Here is a 9,576-nt window from a genome sequence, read left to right as displayed (position 1 = left end):
AACTTTAAGTCTGCAAAGTATTGAGGAGCAGCGATTATGGGGGAAAAGATTGAACGACATGTTTGCGAGTAAACAGAGTACAACTAGACCTACACATAACAAGGGATTAGGAACTAAATGGGGGCGTTAACCCCCATTTATCGGGGAAATCATCTTTTTAGAAAAACTACGGTCTTATTGGATAAAACCCAACTACGGATGTCAAACTTTCAGAGAAAGTTAACATAAATCAATGGCACTTTTTCGATGATAACATGCATGGCAGCGGTTGATAAATCAGAAACGGTATATGTTTTAAAGGTCTGTAAAACGTTGAGTTAGCGTGCCTTGCATCATATCTTGACAAAGTTGCTACTATTCGTACAGGAAGGAGGTGATGGCGTTGTGGACTAATTTGAAATGCTGTAGACCCTGTAAACAGTTAGTACTTAAATACAAGAAATTTGTCAAGAAACCATGGAACTATTTCTGAGACATGTTCATAAGAGTAGCAAAATAAGAAATCGGATTACTGATGAGACTACTTCTTAAAGATAACAATATCTTCCTCATCTTTCTGAAGAAATAATTTGCCGTCTTTCTCGTAACAACATTCTTCCCTCATGAATGCCATGAAGCCACTAAGTACTCTCTCAGAAACGCTTTTTCGAAAATCAAGAGTGTACGTCAGAAAATCCAGCAGCATATTTCCTTCTCGAGATTCTTCTTTGAAACATTCATCAGCTAATAAACCGATCTTTTTATAGATGGTGGTAATTTCGACGTCAGGAAGTTTGCGTTGTATCATTCTCCGAAGCGAGGCTGATCCTGCACAAGGGTGTGATTCTGGGTTTATCTCCGTTGCCTTGGCATACAGCCTTTCCTGGGGACCTTAATTGACAAGAAACATGTATGTATGTAAGAATGATTTTCTATGCCGTCTACAGGTAGCTGTCATGATAAGAGTATATTTAGAGTTAGTCAGAAACGCAAACGGCTACGTTTGAACAAATCTCATCTTTATTGTTTGCACACATCTCATCTTTATTATCCCTGCATTACACCAATGCATCTTGCTGATCAGACAAATCCCAGTTTAACTCTAATTCTTGAATTTATTTGTAAAATGGTTGCTGATTTTATGATAAAAGATCACAGTCTACAGATCAACAAATTTAATGTGATTTCAATCACCACTGAATATGTCCCGGGCCATCCGCAAGGTCTTCATCTTACAATCTAAAGATAGTTCAGCAATTATTTAGCCAGGGTAGAGCCTGATGTGATTTTTTATTATCAAAGTGGCTTAACATTAAACTGAAAACCTTTTGTTCTGTTTTCGACTAGAATCAATGACCACTCTGTTATGCTTCCACGGACAGTAATTGTGAATCATGTGTATAAGGACGACATTTAGCATTTTAACCAGTTACATACCAGCAGCCATGGTGTTAAGCAGCATCCCCCCTCTTTGAAGGCGCCCATAAAGACCAGCGAAAATATCTCCTTGGTCTGACATGGTGTACGCACAGTGTATAGTGTGTATGATGTCGAAGTTGTCCTCAGCTACCCTCCTCTGTGATTCTTCAAGATAATTTTCGATGGTAGTTTGATGGAACTCAAACCTGACTCTTGTCCACTGTCCTTGCTCCTGCTTCGATGCAACCAATGATTTGAATTTCTCCAGTTCTGCTAGAATAGGTTCTACTACAATGTAGTTGATATGGCATCGCTTACTGTGCAAAATGTCAATGATTGGAACATCAGCGTTGCCTTAGTGTATGGATATAAACATAATGTAAACTAAATAAGTCATATTTCACTGTATGATTTGCTCATTAAATAATGTGCGAATAATGCAAATAATGTGCATGTTTAATTTGTATGCATGTATGTATGTATGTATGTATGTATGTATGTATGTATGTATGTATGTATGTATGTATCTATCTATCTATGTATGTATGTACGTATGTATCTATCTATCTATCTATCTATCTATCTATCTATCTATCTATCTATCTATCTATCTATCTATCTATCTATCTATCTATCTATCTATCTATCTATCTATCTATCTATCTATCTATCTATCTATCTATCTATCTATCTATCTATCTTTCTGTCTGTCTTTCTGTCTGTCTAGTATGCATCTATGTATGTGCGTGCACACATGCTTGTGTGTATTTATGCACAATATTTAAATGTACGTATTTACATATTAAAACGATACTGAAATCGTTTTAATGTGTCGTTAACATCGATAAAATGACACGATTCCTTATTTTTCTTCCACATACTCCTCTAAACCTACAAATGGTCATAGCAGCGCATTAAATTTATGAAAATACAGATATATGCTGCACGGTGTTTTTCCTTTGATAATGTCCCTAGTAACGATACGGTGGTGCAAATTACTAAGTTAACGTCAGTAACCTCAATAAGTAATCTCCGTTAACGAAGCACAAGACATAATTGTAATAAAATGTGACAATTGTGACATCGGTCATAAATTATATAAAGTCATCCATAATTGTAAAAAATAAAGCAACCATATTTAATATAACAACAACTATAGGCCTAATTGTAATACCGATCAAGCATAATTGAAGAGCTGACACTTAAAATATATTCATTAAAGGTACAATTATATAAGTAGTTTCAGTTTTTGTCGGTTAATCACGTTAATGTACATATAATATGCATAACTTTGCCAATCTAAAGCTTTCCAATTCCTTACGACATCAATATTGGCAGACAACATACGTATGCACAGGAGATGTGCATTTCTGATCTGCATAGCTTTCTTCAATCATTCAAAAGATTTACTCTGGCCATTTAAAGTTGTTCCAGTCATGAACGTGAGGAAAATAAGGTTAGTTTTGTTCTTATTATGGTGACGTATGAATAAAATGAAGGCAGCTTCACGGATCGGTCTATATTTTTTCGTGAGTCGGTTTAGTGGATCTTATGGCGGGCTATAATGGCAGCCATACTTATTAAATTGTATTGACCTTGGCATAAACTTACAACTGTAATTCTTCATTTTTGACTAGCTTTAACGAGCTTTTAAAGAACGGAAGGTGATCCCTTAGTTAATAACTCGATTTGTAGTCAAATGCTTCACCGTTTTGGGGTGGGGGGTTGTGTTTACCATTTGTCCTAAACGAGAGGGTAGAATCGTTATTGTGGTGGTGAGTTATATTAATTACATTGTGTTGTGTCAAAATCAACTCATCTTTGACCAGAACTCTTGTTGTTTAACTATTTCGAGACAAGCTCTGCTTCTACTTCAAAGTTTGTCAGAGGTTGTAGTAAACAGTTTGTAAGAGAAGCATATGTTTCACCTTTAGGCTGCGTTCACAAAAATCGGTGAGGAACGGGGCTGGAGGAATTCAGGATGATTCGAAAATTTTGAAGGTAGTAGAGGGGGACTTGAAAGGTTTGCTCTTCCTATAGGGGGAGACTGAACATATTTTGTTCCCTGTTACTTTTTAAATCTTTTGATTCCAAGGTTTGGTAGGTAATTCAAAGAAAAATGAAGATTTCATGTCATCCTATTTTCTAATGTTAGTAAAAAATAAACAAAATGTAGAAGCGTTTTATCTTGAAAAAATTTAAACATGTATGATTTGTCGTAAAAACCGAACTTGGGCCTAGTAACGAGGCAGAAGCTGCAACTGTTGATGATTTTTTGCAATATATATGTGCAATATATCAACTACAGTTTCTTGCTGTCTCTCTACAGTATGCTCAAACACACAATATTCAGTTTGTCAACAAAGGCTTAAATTATATATTATATTAGGTGATACTTTTATTAATCCAGACTGACATACATTCGTCAATGATACAAATGCACGGTACACATACACAGGCTGCGTTAGCAAGCTGAATACTGAACAGTTCAACATGCTGTAGGCAGTAGAACAAGAACGCAGTTGTATAAACTGAACAAAAATATTGTCAAAATTATCAAAGTTAATACAGCTACTGCCTACGGGCAGTGTCACCATCAACTACTGCCCTGCTATACTGCATTGTCACTGACAGTTAGTTGTCTGTGATACAAATGCATGGTAGACATACATAGGCTGTGATAGCAAGCTGAATACTGGGCAATTCAACATGCTGTAGGGAGTAGAACAAGAACGCAGTTGTAAAACTGAACAAAAATATTGCCAAAATTATCAAAGTTAATACAGCTACTGCCTACGGGAAGTGTAACTGTCATTAATGCTCTGCTACTGCAGTGTCATCATCATTACATACCTGAGCAGTGACAGAGATAGCTCTGACTCTGACGTATATGGTAGTTGGAGAAGAGTTTAGGTCAATTGACGCTCATTACAGTGAAACATACTTGTACACAACATCAGGCCAGAGAGCATTACATGGAAGGCCAGTAGACTTGAAAAGTTGTCAGGGATTTTTGAACTCTGGCATATGAGAATAATCAAATATTAAAGAAAAAAGATGGGGTCACTATACATGATTGTCTAAATTTAACATTGTCATCGTAAAATAACACAAAAGTAAAACTTTGAACAGTAAAGACTAATTTAAATGAAAAAAGTGACAAAATGGAATAATTTATTGTTCAACAAAATTTGTCATTATTACCACCAAAACTTCAGAGACTAAGACGTTTATTTCATGGAGTAGAACAAGAACGCAGTTGTATAAACTGAACAAAAATACTGTCAAAATTATCAAAATTAATACAGTCACTGCCTACGGGCAGTGCAACCATCAGCTACTGCCCTGCAGCTCACTGTACGTACCATTGCCTGTCCCGATAGCAAGTATCCTGAGCGAATCTCTCTTTAGCTTGAAACTTCCAAACGTTTCGTTTAAGCTTGTCTGCTGGTCTTCCCTTGGGCAGTAGCTCACGTACTTCATGAAGATACTGTATCTATTGAAAAATTCTTCCGGATAGTGGTACAATATTTTCATCCCTTTGGACATTTTAAGCTGAAAAGAGAAACGTTCTTCAATTGTTGAAAAATTGTGGCCTGAGGCCAGAGAAGAAAATATTATTCAGACTGTTTGCCAAGCAAAGCTCATAGGCAGTGAGCGATTTTACGAAGCAGAGATATCTCTCATTAGTTTCATTGTTACTAATGGAGTCTCGATTTACAAATATGCACTGTAATATCTGCATTACATACACAGGTAATGTTGACAGAATAACTTTTGAAACGTTTCCTCTCGCTCTCAGAAGAAAACAAACAGCCCTTTAAAATGTAAACAACAGAAATGCCCTGAAAGCACTGATCAGAAATAAATTGCATGCAAAAGATATATCTGACACAATTTCAAAGAAAATTCCAAAATCGGCTAAAGTAGAAGCGGCAATTGCAATGAACAATTTAATTATTACCCCATGGTCCCATGGAAATTCTGCAATTTCAGTGAGCTCATCATTGGTTGACCATTTAAAATGGATTTATACCTCTATCACTCCACCCTAACCAGAACTGAGCAATAGTAGTTTGACTGAAGGCAGTTCAGTCTGGTCAAAACGTTTAGTCCTTCGGGAAACTGTTATTCAAACGTTTAATTGCAAAGTTGGTATATTTCACCGATGTCTGACAAAAGTGGACGCAATTAAGCAATCATCAGTGCATACCAATGCTACACGTTTCGTTATGATAAGAGCTGGAGAAACATTTTAAAGGGGAAATATGTTTTTCGATCTCTTCTAAGAATTTATTAAGGTTGAAGACGCCTAGGAGAAAAAATATTCGGTCTCTCAAATTCTTACAATTCTTTTCTTATCTACCACTAACACTTGTGATGGCTCATTTTCATGCCTTTTGAGTAAGATAATTTAATCGTCTTCTTTTTTCGGAAATCGAAAATTGTATTTTTCCCAATGTAGAGTTAGCACAAGGCTGGCTACCATTTTGAATTGCAAATATCGGTAAAAGTTAGGTGATTTTTTCTCTAGTACAAACGTTTGCTCGGTGACCCCTGACTTTAATGTGGATTTGGTAAGAAAATAGTTGAAATATTCATTGAAGAAAGTTTGAGGAAAAGTTTGAGTCTTTCATTTTCTAGGCGTGTAGTATACCTAACTGTATAGAAGTAGTTTGATGTCAAATACTAGGAAGTGCATTCAACTTGTAAGCTTCATATTCAACGTACTGGAGCTAATATGTGTACTTCAGTGCCAGTCATCATGTTGTTCGCCATCAGGTGCTAGAATATTCTTTTCGAAAATAAAATACTGTCAATAATTTTCTCAGATAGCTTACTGATGAGGTCAATAAGAATGTGAGAGTACAGATGTTATTGGAATCATGGTAGTACTGTGACGGTAATCTTAATCAAAAATCTTATGAGTGATTTGTACTTTACTCTATGGCATCATGAAGAAGTGGATTATTTTGTTTGATGTGTTAGCCACGCTAATTTTGGACCATGGAGAATTCTTCAGACATCGAGGTAATTGTGGATTTGTTTTGGGGTTTCTTTAAGTACAATGATAAGAAGACTCAATGCTTCCTCTGAAAACATGGTGGACATTCAGTGTTTATAGGAGCTCAAAGTCTTGGGTACACTGTAACAAAGAGGAACCTCTCGTATAATTGCCGAATGATCGTGTGCTAACAGATGTTACTGAGATAATGATAGTACTGTAACATTGAACGTTAAATGTGGTGGTTTACACTATAAGTTAGGGATGTTCTTGGTTTGATGACAAATCCGATTTTGGCAAAATGTAGACTGTTCATATTTGTTGGACTTCGTACATCATTTTAATATCGAACATTCATCTAAACTGTTCATATTGTGCAACTTAGATTGAACAACGGTAACGCGAAAACACTTGGGTTATATACATAATCATAATGATAAAAGCAACTTTGCTTTTATTATTATGACAACCTAAGCCTTGCAACGTATGTCGAGACTCCATTCTTTTTTCAATGGTTATACGTACCTGAAAATGGTCTTGATCTTGAAAGATTAAAAGAACGTTTTCACACAACTAACGCCTAAGCCGGGCAGCAAATTTTCAGGCGTTTTCAGAAGTTACGCTGTGTCGATTACCCGGCGTGCTCTTCAAACGTTATGACCCTTCCGCAAGTTAATCATATAATATTCAAAGTCCTGTCACTTTCCTTATGAATACAGCATATTGGTATTGGGCAACAGAATTGCGGGTATTGTTGAGGCAGCATCCTCGTTTACTAAACTCACTCACACTACTCCTATCCCTGTACAATCAATTCCCTATCCTGAGTCCTATTCCTTATGACGCACACTGTATCTGTATATGCTATGAAGTATTAAACTCTATCGATTGCAGGGTACATTCAAATAATCTACATGGGGAGACAAATCTTATGACGCTTTGGCATTATGATTGAGTGGACTTAATTTGCTCGATGTATTTGCCACGCTAAGTATGGACAATTTAGTTTTCTTCAGACATCGGAGTGATTGTGAATTTGCCAAGCGTTAAAAAGTTCGGGGTTTCTTTAAGTCCAGTGCTGCAGACTCAATGTTTTCTCAATCTATGCAAATGTAAAAAGTCACACTACTGGTCGGCCGTGTGGTAATTGGTCCCTGAATCTCATATATTTGTCATACTTTAGGCTTTCAATGTCATAGAATCTTGCACATATATAGCGACTAAACTTGAGTCGCAAATAAGCTCCAAAATGTTGTGTTTTGTTTGGCAGAGAACGCATGTTTCAAAGTATGCTCCCAGAACGATCATTTGACCCCTATTTCCAATGTCATGATTGTGCCTGTTATAGTTATTCAAATATATCATCAAACCAAAATATGTTAACCCTAGCTGGTCTAAGCAAATATAGCGCACGGAGGTACCAGCAAATAACGTTCCTACAAAGCTACACTTCTTCCCGTCAAGTATAACACAAATAATGAACAGATATGAACTGAATGGCCTCGCGTGCACATTTTGTAAAGTACTTCTTGGGGTATTGGCTTTTATGACATTACATTGTTTTTATTCCCGAAATTAATCCAATCTATCTAAATTTGACATTATCCCCACTGTATTACGCAATGAAAAAAAGAAAAGAAACCATTTGAAAAATTATGATCCAACAATATCTGTCGATGCAAGTGCAAATGGCTGAGCAGGCTCTTGACTGGCAGAGGTCGCGTTTGCGTATAAATTCTGCATATTTCACATAAAATTGCCAATTGTAGAACGAGTTGACCTACTTCACAGTATCTCAATGCGCCCAAAAACGATACAATCATCTGTGCCGCGCCGTGTAGCAGCAAAATGAGTTCGTGACCTTTGAAGTACGCGTTTCAAAAATAAATACCCATGGGAACCTGCTCACCACGCCACGCAACTCATGTACAGCTGACTATGGTGCACTTGTCAGGCGATGGTCGATGATTCTGGTTATTGCCTATATTGTCAAGTTCAATGCCTAATTTACGGAAACACGAACTCTGTCTAGTGTATTCGAAGCTCTGCGTACAGGTTGTGCACACGGCCTCTACCACGTGCTGTCCTGTGGACAGTGTGGTACAAGCCGTCGGCCTACCACCGTACCGCCGGGAAACGCAGACCTATTGTACGCAGGAGCTAGCCTACTGCTGCTGATTTAACATCAATGCCAACATGGAAATCTCATGAAAAATTTGTCATTGTTGGTTCTGTAGCTAATACAATCTTGAAAAGCAACTTAAAAGACACAGACTGTCAATACGTCGCCATAATATAATGCTGATCTCAGCGGAACCATGCCGGAATATAAATTCGCTGACACACACACAAGATTGAAAAGTGTCACTCTACATCTCATTCTCAGAGAAAAATGCATTGATCAAATATTATGACGCTTACCTTCGATAATCTAGCTTTTGGTTCGCTATGTCCAGAGTAACCCACACGATTCTTAAAGTCAAACGTCGACACGACGACATCAACAGTCAAAACTCAAGATTAGCGATCAGCGCGGCCGAGTGACTGAATTCAGAAATCACTTTGTGTAAAATGTTTTAGTATAGCGCCCTCAAACATACTTATTTAGCCTCCCATAGACTTATACAGGCCACAAATTTTCTTTTACTCATAACTTGATAAATTCGCAAAGCACAACCACCAAAAACTAATCAGTTCTTGCAAATTTGAAGAACAAATTGTGTGCGAAATGTGATCGGAATCTGCCAAGCCGTTTTTGAGATATCGTGCTAACAGACAGACAGACAGACACACACACACACAGAAACGCCTAAACCATAACCTCGCTGCGCGCATGCGCACGCGAGGTAAAAATGGCTTTCGCCATTTCAGCGGTAGATCGTCCATCGGTACTCCCTTAGATAATCCTTTAGGAATATTCTATTTTGACTTCTGTGTTAAGGACTGATCAGTTTCTTCGGCCGTAGGGGGCGGTGGATTCATGGGCAGGGGGATTCACACTGTTTTAGACTTTCGTGACGGGGGTCATCATGTTTTTGAAATGCTCAATAGGGGATTCAGTGTGTACTTGAATTACAGCATAGGGCTTACTTGCCTAAAATACATCGCAATAGCCACGATTTTCATCATTAAGTTGCATTTTTCGGTGCGCCCTTTTGGCGTGTAGTTCTAAT

The 9,576-nt window shown here is 37.4% G+C and overlaps 1 protein-coding gene across 1 annotated transcript; it reads right to left on the bottom strand.

Annotated features, from left to right (window-relative positions):
• Nucleotides 1-520: 520 nt before the first annotated feature.
• Nucleotides 521-4,947, bottom strand: LOC139128808 (histamine N-methyltransferase-like). The gene is made up of 3 exons (XM_070694516.1): nucleotides 4,764-4,947; nucleotides 1,417-1,752; nucleotides 521-870 (listed from the first exon to the last, which is right to left on the bottom strand). The coding sequence occupies exons 1-3, from the start codon at nucleotides 4,945-4,947 to the stop codon at nucleotides 521-523; spliced, it is 870 nt and encodes a 289-aa protein (XP_070550617.1).
• Between the last annotated feature and the right edge of the window lie 4,629 nt (nucleotides 4,948-9,576).

This window comes from Ptychodera flava, unplaced genomic scaffold (assembly GCF_041260155.1).
Source record: "Ptychodera flava strain L36383 unplaced genomic scaffold, AS_Pfla_20210202 Scaffold_71__1_contigs__length_606264_pilon, whole genome shotgun sequence".
In the NCBI taxonomy this organism is placed as follows: Eukaryota; Metazoa; Hemichordata; class Enteropneusta; family Ptychoderidae; genus Ptychodera; species Ptychodera flava.
The sequence above is the reverse complement of the archived record's forward strand: the minus strand, read 5'-3'. Positions and strand labels throughout refer to the sequence as shown.

Bases quoted from the DNA above. Each gene is read 5' to 3' on its own strand.
- LOC139128808 (XM_070694516.1), bottom strand. From the start codon at position 4,947: ATGTCCAAAGGGATGAAAATATTGTACCACTATCCGGAAGAATTTTTC. The intron at 1,753-4,763 runs GTACGTACAGTG...CCATACACTAAG, and splicing joins TGCTATCGGGACAGGCAATG to GCAACGCTGATGTTCCAATC. The intron at 871-1,416 runs GTATGTAACTGG...TTGTCAATTAAG, and splicing joins GCTTAACACCATGGCTGCTG to GTCCCCAGGAAAGGCTGTAT.